Genomic DNA, 19,004 nt, shown 5'->3' with positions numbered 1-19,004 from the left:
GTGTGCATAAGAGACAGAAAAATACAGAAGTAGTAAACAGGTAGTTTCTTTGTTGTTCTAATTCAATTAAGAGAAAAATAAATGACAGCTTGTATTTATATAGCACCTTTAACATAGTAAATATCCCAGAGTGAATAAGAGGCGCGTAATCATATAAACAAAATTGACACCTGGCCACAGATGGACAGATGACCAAAAGCTTGGAGTGTCTTAAAGGAAGGCAGAGAGATGGAAAGATTTAGGGAGCAAATTTCAGATCATAGCATCTAGACTGCTGAAGGCAAGGGTGCCAATGGTGGATGAAGGAATTTAATGGTAATCAAGAGGCCGGGATTGGCTGAACGCAAAATTCTTGAGGATTAGCAGGACTGGCAGAGATCACAAAGATCGAGAAGTGTGAACATATTTTAGCACAATGGTGAGAATTTAAAGGCATTGATGGATTATGAATTAATTTATTTCAGCACACGCAGTGGTGAAGGGGAATGATCAGTAATTGGTGCGAGTTTGGAAACAAGCAGCATGTTGAATTTTGAAAGCAAGAAAAGCCTATTTTGTATGGGGAAGTATTGGGTAGGATGGGAAGTGGAGGAAGGACATTGGTTGAGTGTGTGATACCTCTGGCCTTCATCCAACTAAATAGAAGGTTAGGGTGAGGTGAATAGTGGTGAAAGGGAAGGGATTAAAAGTAGAACCAAGATGGAGTGTTAAGAAACAGATGTGTCGTGGAATTTAAAGCAGTGGGATGGTGAAGGAAGCTGTTCAACAGTGCAGTTTGTCTTTAACAAATGCCTCAAATATAGCTGGCTCCATAGGGCGGCATGTGGCACAGTGGTTAGCACTGGGACTAAGGCGCTGAGGACTTGGATTCGAATCCCAGCCTTTGGTCACTGTCCGTGTAGAGTTTGCACATTCTCCCCGTGTCTGCGTGGGTTTCACCCCCACAACCCAAAGATGTGCAGGTTAGGTGGATTGGCCACGCTACATTGCTCCTTAATTGGAAAAAACTAATTGGATGCTCTAAATTTATTTTTTTAAAGTATAGCTAGCTCCTTTCCCCACAACACTAAAGCATAGCACCTCATGCCCAAAACGAAAGAGAGAGAAGTAGCAAAAAACATGTATCGAAACAAAAAGTAGAGTTGATTCAAGAAATATAGCAGAGAAAATGGGTGACACAGGCAAGGTAGAAATAACCACATGGTAATTTCAGATAAGAGAGAAACCAGGTTTTCTGGTCAAATAATTGGCTGGGTGCCAAAGCATTTCTAAAAAGATTATTTTCAAGATTCTTGAATGAAAAACAGTGAGCAGACTTTTTTTCGTTTGACATGAGTCCTGCATTCATAGATAGAAACTTAGGGCGCAATTTAACCAAATGGGAACTATGTCTCATAGTGAACGCATTGAGCTGCGGTTTCCCGGTGCTCATAGTACCGAGAAACACAAAGTTATCTAACATGACACCGGTTAGATACGGGGCCTCAGCAGGGAACGCGCGACTGAGGCCGCATTTAGTCCCGTTTGCTGCACTGAGGAACCCCACTCGCTGAAACTCTAAGTGCAGGGAGACATCAAGACGCCATTTTTAAATGGTGACCCAATCTCTTGAGACCCTGATGCGAAGCCCTCACACCCCCAAACCCTTACTCACTGTAGGGGACCCTGTGCTCCTCCTCACTCCTCTCACTTGCAAAGAGCACCCCAGGCCCGATCACCGCCACACAAAAATTCCAGCTTGGCGCCTTGGCAGTGCCAGACAGGCACCCTGGCAGTACTCCTGACAGCTGGCAGTGCCACCTGGGAACCTTGGCTGTGTCAGGATGACACCCAACTGGCACGGCCAGGGTGCCAGGCTGCTCAGAAGGTATGCGCCTAGGGGCCTCCAATCCCCTCGGAGATCCCCACGAGTGCTGTTCCGTCTCATCCCCGTTTGTGGAGACCAGCACTGAATGGCGCCTGTCTGAGGTCTCCAAGATGAAGAGGATAGAGTCCAATGCCTTGGTGACCTCAGGGAACTGTATATTTAAGTGACACTAGCTGTCTCGCTGTAAAATGCAGATCGAGGACAGCACCGTGGCGCAGTGGTTAGCATTGCTGCCTCACGGCGTCCCAGGTTCGATCCCGGTCTGGGTCACTGTCCGTGTGGAGTTTGCACATTCTCCTCGTGTTTGCGTGGGTCTCGGACCCATAACCCAAAGATGTGTAGGCTAGGTAGATTGGCGACGCTAAATTGCCCCTTAATTGGAAAAAATTAATTGGGTACTCTAAATTTATAAAAAGAAAATAAATAAAATGCAGATCGGCCAAACTGTGATCCTGCCCACAATACGCGGGTTTCATATCGCGGAGTCTCACAAGATCACATTTGATCTCACGAGGCGTGGCGGGTTAGGTAGACCCTGGGAGCAGGGTCTCCTATCATTTACCAGCCGCGTTGCACTGTGGCACACTGCTTTTTGGGCACATGGGGCCAGTAGATCGTGCCCATACGTAGAAAATAGAAGCAGGAGGAGGCCATTTGGCCCTTCGAGCTTGCTCTGCCACTCATTATGATCATGGCTGATCGTCAATTTCAAACGCTTATCCACCCTTCCCCCCTATCCCTTAATCCCTTTCGGCCCAAGAGCTACATCGAACTCCTTCTTGAAATTGCCCGTTTTAGTCTCAAATACTTTCTATGGTAGTGAATTCCACAGATTCATCACTCTCTGGGTGAAGAAATGTATCCTCACCTCAGTCCTAAAAGGTTTAGCCTGTAACCTCAAACTATGACCCCTAGTTCTGGACTCCCCCACCATCGGGAACATTCTTTCTGAATCTACTCTGTCTAATCCTGTAGAATTTTGACGTTTCTATGAGATCCCCTCTCACTCTTCTAAACTTCAATGAATATAATCTGAACCTACAGTCTTTCCTCATATGACAGCCCTGTCATCCCAGGAATCAGCCTGGTAAACCTCCTCCATAACAAGAATATCCTTCCTCAGACAAGGAAACCAAAACTGCACACAATACTCCAGGTATGGTCTCACAAATGCCCTATACAATTGCAGTAAAACATATCTATTCCTATACTAAAATCCTCTCCTATGAAGGCCAACATACCATTTTCCTTCTTTACTGCCTGCTGTACCTGCGTGCTTACTTTCAGTGACTGATGCATGAAGACACCACGTTCTCACTGAGTATCCACCTCTCTCAATTTACACCCATTCAAATAATAATCTGCCTTCCTATTTTTGCTACCGAAGCAGATAACTTCACATTGATCCACATTTTACTGCATCTGCCATGCATATGCCCACTCACTCAGCCTGTCCAAATCCTGCTGAAGCATCTCTGCATCCATCTTAAAGCCACTAAACTTTGTGTCATCTGCAAATTTGGCGATAATACATTTAGTTCCCTTGTCCAAATCATTAATATGTAATGTAAAACTTATGCTTCTCAGATATTCAGGCACATTATTCATTTAGCGGGCCCGGTGCCCCAGGCTCCGGCCTTCTGTGATTCACTGCTGGGAATCAAGTGGGCACGGATCACTTGTCCTCTCTACCAGCATGGCCCTGGCGTGGTGAACCTTGCAGTGGGCTAAGGGGGTAACGGTTGCCCCCTTGGCAGCCGGTATGGGTGCCGGCATCTGGTGCAGGGTGAGAGTTCTGCCGCCCTCTGGGTTTGGGGGGGGGGGTTAGCACTATGGTTGTCTGGGGCGGTGTTTAGTGCTGGGAATACCGTGTTGCCTACTCACCATGAGGAGGTCGTACAGTTTTTTCCGGCACCGTTGTCCGACCCGGACAGTGTTATCCATGGCGCTCAGCCTCTGCCACCTGCGCTCAGGCATGGCAAATGGCAGCAGCTGGCAGCCTCCTTCCTGGGCCAAGGTACAGGGTTATCATCTCTCCTCCACCGCGTCCAGGAGGGTTTCCAGCTCTGCATTTGTAAAGCTTGTGGCCGAGCATTTTGTTGCCATCTTGTTAGCTGGGATGGTGTGTGTGGGAGTGAAGTGTGTATATGCGGCGACAGCCTCCTGGGTGTCAATCCCGAAACCGGCGAATCCCGCACCGTTTCTCATTGGAATCGACTGTGTTCCACTTGCCACCAGTGTTATTCCTTAACAGTGGCAGAATTGGTCCAGGTGCGGCACCAGTTCTGCTATCGTGGAACTCCACGAATTCTGCTCCGATGTCAACACGTATTCTCAGAAATAGAGAACCCCGTCCAGTCTCCCAAGCGGAGAATCCCACCCACAGTTTAATTTTTGGAGCTTTCTCAAAAAGTCTGCAAAAGAGCACAATTAGTGGAAACTCTTATGGTGATTAATTCCGTGTCGCGTCTTTTCGTCCGACGTCACTTCGTCCAACGACACTTTGTCCACGTCTTTTGGTCCAACGTCTTTTTGTCCGCCCGTCTTTTGGTCCAACGTCACTTCGTCCAATTATCCAATTACAAATTAACTCCGTATAAAACCATTTAATTGATAAAATGCAAGTACAATACAGCAAGTGAATTTAGTTGCTAAAATGCAAGTAATTGATAAAATGCAAGTAAAATGCAAGTTGAAAAATGCAGTTTTAAAATCTAAAAATGCAGTTAAAAAATCTAAAAGTTTACTAATTACTTCAAATTCCCGAAATTACTTAAAATTGATGTAAATTGTAAGCAACATTCCTCAAGAAATCAATTTTTGTTGTAGAATCATATTCAACGGCCAATCTTTTGAGGCGTTCAGTTATTTTCTTATATCGCGTACATGAAGTCGACTGATCTCCCCGAAGAATTTGAGCCTTTTTGCCTATTATGAACCCTTCCTCTTCCTTCAGAGTTTTGATTAACCTCCAGATATTCAAATGAGCTCCACCCGCCGAACGCTTTATGGCAGAATGAAACCCCTCAGCAGCATTATTTGTTCTCGGTAGATCTTGTAGAACACGCTGATTAACATTCCATACAGCTGTCGGGAATGTAGGTGTTTCACTCCTTCGTCTGGCACCACGTCCTCTCACAATGCCTATGTAAGTCAAGTCGAAGTAAACGATGAATTCAGCAGGTATTTCTTCATCGTCTATCAAATAGTGGAGTGGAGTGGAGTGGTACAAGTTACAAAAAGTCAAGTTACAAAAAGTCTTAGACAAAAAAATTATTAGTAAACTTTTAGATTTTTTAACTGCAATTTCAGATTTTTAAACTGCATTTTTCAACTTGCATTTTACTTGCATTTTATCAATTACTTGCATTTTAGCAACTAAATTCACTTGCTGTATTGTACTTGCATTTTATCAATTGAATGGTTTTATACGGAGTTAATTTGTAATTGGATAATTGGACGAAGTGACGTTGGACCAAAAGACGGGCGGACAAAAAGACGTTGGACCAAAAGACGTGGACGAAGTGTCGTTGGACGAAATGACGTCGGACGAAAAGACATAGCACCATTCACCCGAGGGGGACATGTGGGCAGTTTTGAGTTGGGACTGCTTCTGGTCTGGCGATTTTAAAATTAGTCAAAGGATCACAAATATCATGTCGCGCTGAATGTTTAACATTCTGCAATTTTTCACATTGTTTACATTGATTTTGGGGAAATTAGGCTGTAAACACATAACAATGGAATAGAAACTCCTGGCCCTTGATGATGTTTAATTTTACATCAGAATTCAGGAATCCCCCTGGAAGTACTTGAGATTCAGCATGTGAAAAGGCATGTTATCAAAACACATCTGTATTCAGAATATTGACAAAAGCTTTACATTTACCTTTCTAGCTGCAATGCCAACCTGCAGTTCATGAGCTTTATTCTCTGTTGGTAGGCATTCAAATAGGGCACTCGTCAAAGCACATCTCTCAATTTCATCCAAATTGTACAGGTATAAACTTTATTATTTATCGCTGGATATAACATTTTGAAGTATTGCTGTTTGTTAATGTATAAGAAGGGTCTTTCATGAGCCAAAGTAATTGTTAAATTTTATGAAAGAAACCTTAGGAAAACATATTGCTGAACAGTAAGTTATGAAATAATCTTTGGAGGTTAGAACCATGAGGGAAAGTTAGAATCGATTACGGTTGCACTATGGTTAGCTCTTAGGCCAATATGCTTCAGAATTTTGCTGTCACTACCTCTAAGTTCACTATTAACTTGATCTGATAGAATGGAAAGTTGAGCACTTTGGCATTGTATGCTCCAATTTGACCTTAATATTCAAGCAATTTTCCACCTCCACTACATGCACTACTCGTTGGACATAATTCTGTTGTATGTGGAAATTGAATTAATGAGAATGAGTATACATTTCTTGCCGGAAATATGGTCATCTTTATTTCTTAAATGCACTTAACCTTTATAAGCAAAAATCCCTCCTTTCCTGATGCTACTTGGAATTTCTTGATGTTTTGTACTGATTCCATTTCTGTTTTCTCTGGTTAGTGAAGTTTTTAATCTTTCATCTGGGACTGGAAAGTGGGAGGTATAATGGATTTTAGAACTGAACAGCCATGGACCAGTGATCCTGCTTTTAACCATGCTGAAATATGAGCCTTTATAGGGAATGAGGCCAATGGTGGGTTCCCACCAAGTGGATTTGTGAAGTAGGCCACAACCTTTAGTGTAGGTGCTGGACCTTTGACAGAGATGGTGGAAGGGCTGTGGTTATATTTTCTTTGGGTGCGATCAAACGGCCTCATCCCGTCTGACTCGGTGATGTGATAAGGTGCCTTTTTGCGTGATTTGCGACACTCGGAGGACCTCGTGTGATCTTATCGAGGTCTTGCAAGATCTGGATCTCGCCCTCACAGGGCGTGATTTAAATTTACATGCTTAAATGAGCAGTTAGGTTCACTTAGATATGCCGGCGCCGGATTCTCCCAAGCCCGGGATCGACCACTCGCATCTTGGAGACCTCGCCATGGTGCCGTCCAGCACTGGTCCACACAAACATGGACCAAGTGTAACGGCACTTGAGGGGGGAATCTCCCAGGCCATTGGAGGCCGGTGGTCATGCTCTCAGCAGGGTGGTACCCTGGCACACCTGCCACCTGGGAACCATGGGCACTATCAGCCTGGCACCTTGGCACTGCCACCCGGGTATCAGGATGGCACTGCCAGGGTTCCCGGGTGGCACTGACATGAAACAAATGACTGAAAGATATCTTTGTTCAGAAAGAAAGACAACTGAGAGTGGATTGCATGTAGCAATTTAAGGTGGTAAAAGTTTTGGAAACAGATTCAGAATAACTCTTCAAATGAAACAATGAGAGCATAAAAAGGGGACATTGCTGCAAAGTATTTCAAAATAATGCTTGGAGATTTTTCACGTGAAATATGATCGATAGCAGAGTAGACTTCTGGGTAGAGATGCGAAGGATAAAACAGTGGATTTCTTTGATAAGTAGTTGGATACAATGGCTGATAGAGTTGGATGGGTGGATAGACTGGGACTGTAGTTCTTCCTGCAGGGTGAGCTAGGATGGGCGCCGTTGCCATTCTTATCTGCGCATACTTGTGATCTTGAACGATGCTTGAAATACCATCCCTATGTCTGAAAAAAAACTGCACATGCAGTTGCCTTTGTAATTGAACATTTTTAAGTTACTTAAAACATGTTAGAGTACAGAATTGATTGTAATTATGACACCTGTATGATGAACTTCTTTTCCTCCTTGCTATTTATTCAATCTATCATCTCATAAGTTGCAGGTAGTCATTTATCATTTCCACCATAACTTAGAATAGATCACAGATCACAGTTTGCTATAATGTACTTCTTTTATAGTTTTCATCAAATAAGTAGCACTTTAATTTTAAGAGTGAATTTTATAAATCAGCCCCACATAATGCCATCTGGTCTCGGCAGTGATGTCAATTCCATGAAATTTTTTTTTACATAAAGGTGATAACATTTTCAAAAATTGAGTCGCTACAGGAAGTGCCAGTCAGAGAGCATAGAAAGAGCCCTAATCCAAACCAGAAGAGAGTTAAGTAGTCTGTTATCAGCAGGCACAGCAAAGCAGCTCAGCTACACCAGACCTAAATACTGTGAACAGGATGGTGAACTGTGAAAGCTTCTTGCATGCTCCTTGCATAAATAGACCCAAGGCAAAGAAATTGCAATAGTCAGGAAAACGGATGGCAAATGCTCCTCTGATTCTGTGATGATCAACTAAGATTTTGCTGACTTCTACAATGCCTTATATGCCTCAGAATTCAGGGCCCCTTGACAGGATTCAGGTCAATGCCGAGATAACTTCCCATGTCACCCCCGCATCATTTCAATGCGATGATTCAAAGTTTATGGATTCCCCAATTTTTCTAAAGAAGGCCCACTTGGAGATAAAAGATTTGTAACCTAGGAGATCCTGAGACTCAACCTGTTCACCACAAAGATTTATGAAGTTTGTCTTCTGAGGATTTCCTAATGCTTCAATGAATTTGCCCATCAGTAGCTGGGTCAACACTCCTCCCCCCTCCCCCCCCCCCCCCCCCACCCCGCCTCTAAACCCGCTGAGGGGAGTGTAAAATTCAGGACAGTGAATATACTATTAGTCCTTGGTTTCTTTCTTTGTTTTCCCATTAGTTCAACTCATCAAAAATTAGTTCATTGCAATATCAATCAATGTGCACAGCTTTATGTTTCTCTGTTACATTTCATTTGCTCTCTGCCTGTCCAATTTCAAAATTGATCTAAACCAATCTATATGTTTTCCAATCACTGTCTTGATTGCTCTCTCTCATTCGATGTTGTCAGCAATTGTTAAAAGTTTACATTTAAGTTTGGAATCCAGGGATTATTCCTATACACGAGGAACATTGGGATTTAAGCACTGCTTTGTTCAGGACACCACTCGACGTCAGTCCCCAACTCTCTCCCACCCTCAAAATTTCCTTCCCCCCAGTTTGACATTTTCTATTACTTCTCAACTGGATTGCTACCTCTTAAAATTTGAGTTAGATATCTATTAAATGTGATTTTTGTCAAACATTTCCTCCATGTCCAAAACAACTATATCATCAGGAATTCTGTTTGTGTTGGCTATTAACCTAAAAGCTGAATGGCTATTTGTTGGCCAGCATGAACACAGTAGACCGAATGGCCTCTTTTCATGCTGTATATTTCTATGATTCAAGTTTGAAGAGGTCTGTTGTGAAGGATCCTTGTCAATTATAGATATCTCTCAGTAATTTATCAGTACATAGGAATACCATGCTCATCTTCCTGCTGGTTAAATACTGACAGATGAATATACTCTCTTCTGCTTCTTTGTAAGCATGATATCAATCTGGGCATCATAGTCCGCACTTTTAGGACACAAACATGCATATTGACTGCACTAATAGATTGATATTAAGACTAAAACTAAACTGAAACAGTGAGGGCACAATATCTCCCAACCTTTTCGACATTATCATATTCTGTACAATTATTTCTACAGGAATGCAGTCTTCCATCATTAAATGTGACAGTCCTGAAACTGGAGCTTCCCCCTCCCCATCCCCCCATTTACATTATCATTGATGTCCCCCCCAAAAAAACAATTGATTGAATTGAATGCATGGTGACATCTACCTTCAAAGCCAGAAACTTGCTGAAAATATTTTGTGGCCTGTCAGCCCTATTTCCCATCTGCCAGAACAGTGAACTTTCAGAAGCTTGAGCCTCAAATAGTTTCATACTTTGGCAAGAGAAAGGTATTATTAAAATGTGGCCACTTGGAACACACAGGACAGTATTTTGGCTTTTAAGAGGTGGTAAACTCTGAAAAAGACATATTCAGTTACCTCCAAATCTGGGAATACCTCAGGAATTTTGGTTTTACCGAAGAAACTACAACTTGCCATTATACATTACTTCTATGTACAGCAAGATGATAAAATCCCTACAGTGCAGAAGGAGGCCATTCAGCCCATTAAGTCTGCACCTACCTTTTGAATGAGCACTCTACCCATGTAGGAGGACACTTTCACTTTCACGATAACATACCAGACTTACTGAATGTTACACTGGCTCTTCATTTCACACATACCCAAATCTTCCACTCCAGTAGTTGTATTGCACAATTGGAGATGTTATTTTGTGACTATGGTAGATAGTGCGTTATCTGGTAAAATTCTCAGATGTGCAAACTTATTAAATGATTTAGGTCGCACTAATCATTAGCAAAACCAGTCATTCATAGTAAAGAAGATTAGCCTGTTTTTCAAATAAGCATCTCAATTTTTAAATATAGTTATAATTTTGATATGTCTGTGTAAACACTTGCTACACATAGAAGTTATATTTAGATTTGTTTTTGTCATAAGTTGAATTGATTCAGAGTATGTGTTATTTTATTCTTTACACTTAGGAAGTATGCCAATTCCTTGTTACAGGATGTAATGTCACAGGAGTTGCCTTTCTTTTCAGAGTGCAGCCGCAGCTCCCAGTCCAGTACTAGGAAACATTCCCCCAGGAGACGGAATGCCAGTAGGCCCGGTACCACCGGGATTCTTTCAGGTAATAAGAGACTTAAGCAATAGGAAAAGGCTTTTCTTATGACTAAGTGATTTCCAAAATAAGAATAAGAGACCTGTGTAGAATCCCTCTAAATTATCACTGAAAAATATATTCCATTTGAAGCAGATGGTTGACGCTGAAACGCCTAGGGTTACATGCATAAAGTTGGGTGGGTTTTTATGAGATTTAAATTAAACCACTGTTGTAACCCGTACGGGAACCATGGGACTGAGTCGATTAGGCTCCCGTGAGTCTCGTGGTGTATGAGCTTCCCCTGAGGGACGGAACCCCCTTATCAGCAGGAGAGTAAACCAGAGTACTTAAGCCCAGCCCGAGTGTGAGTAGGGTGGTAGTCTCACCCAGGTCCTGTGTACATAGTCTTTTTGTATCTCTGTAAATAAACCTTTCATTCCCAATGGGTGCCATGTGGCTGCTTCTGTGAACTCAATAACCACAAACACATTGAATTGTACATCTCAATTTTCTAATAATCATTCTGATATATATGTATTTTTGTTTCTAAAGGAACGATATCGCCTAAATTGGGAATATTATTGGTAGAATTTCTAGTGCTCCTACAATACACAAAAATGTCTCTTCAAACCAAAGTTCGACTGTGCTAACCCTGTTAGTGTTGCCATTTTGAAAATATTCTGACCAGATTACAAACAGACGTTCCTGCCCATTTGTAACTGAACCTGGCTTCATGGGCAGTAGAGTGATGGACATCATTTCCCTGTCACTCTGAGCTAGAGAGAAAAAAATAGAGTTTAATTCATCAATTATTCACATGCAAAATTAAAAATTAATTCCAAAACAATAAATTCTCATCTTATTGAAGACACGTTAAGCTTCCATCTTCAAAAAAATACAAGAAACTGCCTTGTAAAGGTACTGTCGCTGAACCATGCTGACCAGCAAGCTTCCAGCTTTGATCTCTGGTATATGCTGACTGAGCTGAGCTTTACCAGGGTAACACTACAGGTTATAGCATTACCATTGAATTAAGTCGGAAAGATCAGCTGTGGTTGCCACTCCTCGTTAGTGTATAGTGACCTATACTGGTAATCCACCAGAATTTTCTGGGGAAGACCACTGTCCCAGGATAATTCCAACATTGTGCTGGAGGGTTAGCCTCTGGAAAAAGGAAAGTCTGAAAATACAGGCCGTTGGGGGAGGGGGTCACCTGTTTTTCCTGTTCCACAAAAAATAAATTGAACTTAGCTTTGACTTTGTCTATATATATGTTTCTGGAACATACCTTTTCATTCACCTGAGGAAGGAGCAGTGCTCCGAAAGCTAGTGATTTGAAGCAAACTTGTTGGACTTTAACCTGGTGTTGTAAGACTTCTTACTGTGCTCACCCCAGTCCAACGCCGACATCTCCACATTTTTCAAAAGCAGAAAGGCAGAGAGATGCCATGTGCCATGGTCGGTAGATCCTTATTGTGGGTTCTTTCTCATGATTTTGTCATGCTCCTTGGGTTTCACTATTTATTTTCTGTCTGGTTTATTTGCTGTCCAGAGTGTTTTGTGGCAACCTAGTTTATTTCTCCGGGAAACAATCCATTGAATGCTTTTTCTATTCAACTAAAACTGGCAGGATCCATGCCAATCATTCATACTAATCTAGCAATGCTCAATTTTTCCAATTTAATCTGTAAGAAAAAAATGGAAAATGGGAGTTTTTTACACTTTTGTTTCTAGAAATGAAAAAGGAAAGAAAGGAAAATTACACTGCATCGCTAACAATAAATTTTGTTCAGGCTTGATGTATTAGTTAAATTCAAAATATGCAGAATTTGACAGAAGGTCTGTTTTTATTTTTGACCCTTCTTTAGATTGTATTCCTTGCAGGCCAGGATGACTTGCACTGAATAAAATTCCCCCCAGGGTTTATACTAAGAGCTACCCGAGTCAGATCGTACACCAGAAGATGCTAAATTATCTACCTACGCATGCGCGGAGTCTTGACTTCCAGCTAATACAAGCAGGAGGTTCTCATTCAACACAGTCATGCAAAAGGTCTTGCTTCATAGCCCCAGACATCTTCAATAGCAAAAGACCTGAGATTTTGCTATTATATGGAGATGAAAATAGATACCTTCTTGCTATTTATACTTACACGGTTGCTACCGTTCTGTAGGTTTGTAAAACAAAGACAAATTGGGCATACATTGTACCTATGACGGATCTATTTCACATCCCCCATCTTCAGATCCTCACATCAGCTGAAAATTCTGAAAGCACAAGTGTTTACCATTGCACCTCAGATTGTTTCTATGTTCTTGTATTTAGTAATTTATAGAATAATAAGTACTCTTTGTAACTGAATAAGGACTTGGATTTTTCATTGCAGATTTTCAATGTAGTTTTGTTATTAAAAATATCATTTCAAAATAGGTTAATATTTACATTCGCTGCTTAATGTAGTAAAATTTAGAATGTGTTTGTATTTGGCTCCTTGTTAGGTTAGTGGAGTGTTATTGCCTCCTAGTGGAAGGTGATCTTCCTTTGAGTATACAGACAGAAACTAATAGAGTAGCTAGTAGGATTGTGATATTCAGCTCAATATATTTACTTCTTTCCATCAAGTAAAAAAAAACACGTAAATGGCCTTTTTCCTTCCTTCATGTTGTTCAGATAACCAAACATTAAGCATACTATAATCAAGATTTAATTCAATATATTTAACATTCTTAATTAACATTTACATTTTGCTGAGCTCCCTGACCATAAGTGTTATGAGGTGATATGTTTGCTTTACATACAGGACACAACAGATATGTGTGCACATATTTTTGCAAGTACTTGCTTGCAATTGTTTTGTTTGCTATGTACTGTTGAATACTTTTTGAATAGGGCTGGCAATTATCTTGCTCACAACAGTGCAGGATTCCCTCCCGTTGTTCAGGTCCCTTGTACGAGGTATCATTTTTCAGCTAAGAAGCTGGCTAGGAAACCACCTACAAAGCACAATTTCAAAATTTGTGCATGCCACAAAACTTGGAAGTATTGTGACTTATGAGAAGGATAACAATAAACTTATAGAGGACAGAGACAGGTTTGTGGAATGGGCAGACAAGGGGCCGAAGAAATTTAATGCTGAGAAATATGCAGGAAGAATGAGGAGAAGTATTATAAAATAAAGCATACAATTCTAGAGGGAATGCAGGAGCAAAGGGACGTAAGGGTATATGTACACGAATCACTGAATGAGGAAGGACAGGTTAATAAAGCATATGGGATCCTGGGCTTTATTAATAGGGGCATAGAGTACAAATGCAAGGAAGTTATGATAAGCCTGTATAAAACACTGGTTTGGCCTCATCTGGAATGTTGTGTCCACTTCTTAAATTGTACCCGTTGACGGGAGGATTGAGGACTAGAGGACACCAATTTAGCATCACTGGCAAAAGAAGAATGGCGACATGAGGAAAAACTTTTTTACGCAGTGAATAATTAGTATCTGAAAGGCAATGCCTGAGATTGAGCTGAAGGCAGATTCAATCCAGGCTTGCAAAAGAGAATTGGATAATAACCTAAATAGAGAAACAATTTGCAGGGTGACAGGTAAATGCAGGGGAATGAGACAAAGTGAATAGCTTTTTCAGAGAATTAGCATGGACATGGCAGGCTGAATGGCCTCCTCTGTTGTAACCATTCTATGATTCTAAGTAAGGAGTTGATTGAGAGTAAAAGAGGATAATTACCCCCTCGTTATCTTTACGAAAGTGCAAAACTTTGATTTGACTCTTTCCTGATGGTGCAGGAGGGATATAGAATTTTTCATTTTAATAAATATTGGATTATTAAAATGAATATATTACTATTCTTTGATGAAGCATATTGGAACATCAGCATGTTGCTGTATGCATGATGCATTGGAACCTTGTGTAACATACCCGTTTCACGAATGCCCAACAATAACCATCATTTTGATGTGTCCCTCTTTGAATTCAGTGAATGAAAACCTATTTCTATTCAGTTTCACTAAATAAACGACCTATTTCCAATGCGATTTTTAAAATAGAATTTACAGTGCAGAAGGAGGCCATTCGGGCCATCGAGTCTGCACTGGCTCTTGGAAAGAGCACCCTACCCAAGGTCAACACCTCCACCCTATCCCCATAACCCAGTAACCCCACCCAACACTAAGAGCAATTTATCATGGCCAGTCCACCTAACCTGCACATCTTTGGACAGTGGGAGGAAACCGGAGCACCCGGAGGAAACCCACGCACACACGGGGAGGATGTGCAGACTCCGAGCCGGAATTGAACCTGGGACCCTGGAGCTGTGAAGCAATTGTGCTATCCACAATGTATTATCATACAAGTTGGAAAATATATGCTGCAATATTGATTAAAATATCCCATAAAAGAGGGTGAAAGTGAACTGGTTACAAGGGCAATCTTACACTTTTATACTGTGACTACAAGAATAAGCATGGGCTTCCAGGTGCTAGGTGATTGATAGCATCAACCCCAAGTAACTGGGTACCATTTAAATGACAGTCCGATGGGTGAGCAAGGAAATTGTAACTGCTAGCTTCGTATATCGGTATGAAAGGAACTGAAAAGGAGGAATGGGAGATGTCCTAGCTAGAATAAATTGTATGATTGCTAGCAACCTTAGGCACTAAGAAATACTTTCAGCCCTGCATTGAATGAATGTTCAGACATAATGAATATTTAGCATGCCAAACTGGTGTTCATTATATGTGGGGTTGACAGTACTTTGAATGTGTGAAACAGCAGAATTATTAAATTATGCAATAGCAATTATGATCCGCAGTGGTATGCAGTTTAATATAATGTATTTAAATGAGCAGAAATATACTTCGACCTTACCATTTACTTTTTTCCCCATTAAGGAATATTTTTGTTCCCATCATTTGTTTCCCCAAAGCTATGCATCACTATATGACTGAGGGCCGATTTGAACCCCTCTTCCTAATTTCTATGTGCAGCTTGGGGAATCATGGTAATTGATTTGGGTGGCTCACCCTTGTGATGTGCAACTTGCTATGTTGGAAATCATAGCTATGAGACCATGTCCAATTATTCATCATTCACAACTCTGCAAATAAACTACATGTAATTATGTAATAATGTAATTCAATTGAGAATAATTTTAGAGCAGCACACCCTCGATTCCTGTTGATCCTGCGCTAAACTGAGGTTATTTAAATTTAGTTGTGTTGTCAAGAAAATCAGTGCACCTATAGGGTTTGTCACTCGTTCCTGAGTAGAGTCAAGCTTGCCTGGTGGAAAAGGAGGAGACAATTAGCAGTCAGTGTGCATCAGGGTGGATTTTTTTCCTTCTCCAAAGAAGAGAAGAAAGAATAAGAAACACTTGTGATTTGTATTACAACTATGATAAATATTGGCTTAGTATTTATATCAACTTGAGTGGAATTAAATTGGAAATATACAATACGCAAATTTAATGTGAAAGATCCTGACTTCAAAGTCACCCATGAAAGATAAAGAATAGCTCCATGCCACTCGTGAGCTATTCTAATGTCATCTTGGTATTTAATCTTGTTTTCTAAATAATTTTATTGCACGGTGAGGGATTTTTAAATTGTTTCAGTGGGAGATTATGCTTCATAAACTGGAAAACATTTGGAAATAAATGTAGGTGTCTTATAGCCAGCAGTGAGAAGTGATGCAAATGTCATCAAATTTATATTCGTCATATCTCATTGTTTGGTCGAACATGGTCTGTACACAATACTTGTACGGTACATCTTTATTTTATCGCAATTTATTTCAGGAATTTAATGATTTGGTTTCAGCCCAGTGGCACATTTTTACCACAATTTAGGAAAGTAGGAACACATATTGGCAGAGCAATTAGCTGTTCACTCTAATGAAACTTAACTGCTGAAGAATGAAAAGATTTTCAAAGAGTATAACCAATTTTCAATTTGAAAAACTCTTGACGTAGCTGGTTTTGTTTTGTTAATAGTTATGCTGCTGGCTAATTTATGTTTGTAATTATCTCTAGGGGCCACCAGGCTCACAGCCCTCGCCACACGCACAGCCTCCACCACACAACCCCAGCAATCCCATGATGGGACCTCACAGCCAGGTAGGAAGTCGCAAGTAGCTAATCAGCACAAACAAACAAAGGTTGTTTGAGTTACCAGTTCTGATAGCACTTACTTGTTCTTATAGCTTGTTAATTCATCACTTCCAGCATTGTTATGATTTGGCTCTTAAAGTTTTTCTTTTCTTTTGCTGCACTGATTTATGTTCATTGATCTGCATGCTTATTCCAGCTTCGTGAGAAATTTTGACTTTTCTCACTGGCCCAGATCTATGAATTTCCCGCATAACATCATAAAACTTATTCCAGGCCAGATTAGCAGCTGCATTGTTTTAAGTATGTCTGGGCCCTCCCCTTCTATCAGATCAATCAGTTGATTGATTGACTGATTGAATTATTGTCACATGTACCGAAGTACAGTGAAAAGTATTTTTCTGCGGCCAAGGGAATGTACACAGTACGTACACAGCAGACAAAAAGAATAATCAACAAAGTACATCGACAAATAAGTAATTGGTTACAGTGCGGAACAAGGGCCAAACAAACCTAATATGACATGTATCAGTTCATTGTTCGAAGTAACTTTCTAATAATTTTTACACTTAGAATTAGCAACTCTGTATCTAGCTTTAAAATAACCTGTCAAACATTGAATTCTGGTGAGAATTAATGCTAGAATACTATATATTTTCATAAGTAGCAAATAGTTAAAATCCAACTAAAGATTGGTATTTCACAGCAACAAACACTGCGTATCAAAGGGTGCACAAAAAACCTTGTACTCAATCGCCAGCTATCGGATATTCACTGAAGATTAAACTTGTGCCACTAATAAGCCCTGTTTAACAGGTTACTGCTGAAAAGCCAAAGAAATTAACACCATGTCGGTTTTCAAATGTATGTGCATTTATTTAATTGAGAATAAAATACCGGCAACTGGTTTTATTTGCCTTCGCAACTTACCCAGTTTGTCACTGATTCTGAGAAAACAGTTGGCAGTCGTTTATTCGGTCTGAGTTCAATAATATTTGAAACTAATCTTGGATGATCCCAGAGTGCTGATAGCAACTGGAAACAAATGGAAATTGGTTTGTTTGAGGGTGTGCTGTGCTAAAAAGCATTTTATCGATGTTTTTGAAAGGTCATCTTTAAAATAAGTTTTAAAAAGTAGGCTGTGATTTTATGTTTGTAAATGGTCGTTCAATTTTAAAACTTAACAGATTAAAAAAATGCATTTCCTAAATGCATTTTAACCTGCTATTTTAGAGTTGAATGTACATTCAGTATGGAGCTGGCCATTTTAATTTTGAATTTTTAACATAGCATATTTTCTTGTGTCTAATTATTTTAAACTGCGACTCCATATGTAGAATGTAATTTCAGGAATACTTTACTTGTCTATTTACTCAGTTGCAGGTAATTATCCATAGGTGAATTTTCAACTACTGTACATTATCTATTAAAGAATGCCTATTATTCTAGGCAACTACATTTTGAATTAATGAAAAATTAAAAATATTGTACAAAAAGCATGTGTATTTTTTTTGTCAGTTGTCAATTAGTTAAATTCACATGGAGAGGGTGAGCAGCCTAATTAGTTTCCTTTTAAAACTAAATGTTCCTTTAGAAAATAATTTTGTTAACACTAGATGTCACTTCTAATTACTTGTCTTAAAAGATATCAGAAACCTGCAAAGTTGTGTGATACAGTACAATGAAGCAAACTGCTATATATGTGATTGAGTATTTAGAAGAGACAAATTATAAATATTTGAAATATAATAAAATATGATTGACACTTTGTATCAGTGGACCCTCTTGCTTGACATCACTTTTATGGTCTAGATTCTAGTGTAGAAATTTGTGTGAGCTCAGAACTGGAATGGTCAGTATTAACTAGCATCCTGAGGTTCATCAAGCTTGTTGATGTGTCTTTCCTTGTGATTTTTACAATAATTGAGAGGTACAAAAAGACAAAGATGTGTGTCCAGGTAATGAATATAGAAGGCTGATATTGTACCAAACAGTGACCACAATTATTGCAATAAGTGCTAGCCTTGCCGTCCGGTGAACAAGCCAGGAATATATTAGCATATTTACTTGGGTTGGGATTTGTCAGACATTCCCCAGGGTGGAATCTTCTAGTCCCGCGAGTCCCCCACCGTGAGCTTCCCGAGCGTAGTAGGGTGCAAACAATGAAGTGAAAGTGGAACATAAAATGGAATTAGTAACTTTAAAATACGTATGGTGCTGACGTTGAATGGGGGGCACGGCAGCAGAGTGGTTAGCACTGTTGCTTCACAGCGCCAGGGTCCCAAGTTCGATTTGGGGCTTGGGTCACTGTCTGTGCGGAGTCTGCACGTTCTCCCCGTGTCTGCGTGGGTTTCCTCCGTGTGCTCCAGTTTCCTTCCACAAGTCCCGAAAGACATGCTTGTTAGGTAAATTGGACATTCTGAA

General features: G+C 40.4%; 1 protein-coding gene across 1 annotated transcript in view; it reads left to right on the top strand.

Moving 5' to 3' along the window:
• LOC119969926 (single-stranded DNA-binding protein 3-like) overlaps window positions 1-19,004 on the top strand; it is a 483,574-nt gene that overhangs the window by 382,601 nt on the left and 81,969 nt on the right. The window contains exons 5-6 of the mRNA XM_038803895.1: window positions 10,401-10,490; window positions 16,506-16,589. Of these exons, the coding sequence (XP_038659823.1) occupies window positions 10,401-10,490; window positions 16,506-16,589 (174 nt within the window). The remainder of the gene's footprint in view (window positions 1-10,400; window positions 10,491-16,505; window positions 16,590-19,004) is intronic.

Source organism: Scyliorhinus canicula, chromosome 8 (assembly GCF_902713615.1).
Source record: "Scyliorhinus canicula chromosome 8, sScyCan1.1, whole genome shotgun sequence".
Taxonomy (NCBI): domain Eukaryota; kingdom Metazoa; phylum Chordata; class Chondrichthyes; order Carcharhiniformes; family Scyliorhinidae; genus Scyliorhinus; species Scyliorhinus canicula.
The sequence above is the reverse complement of the archived record's forward strand: the minus strand, read 5'-3'. Positions and strand labels throughout refer to the sequence as shown.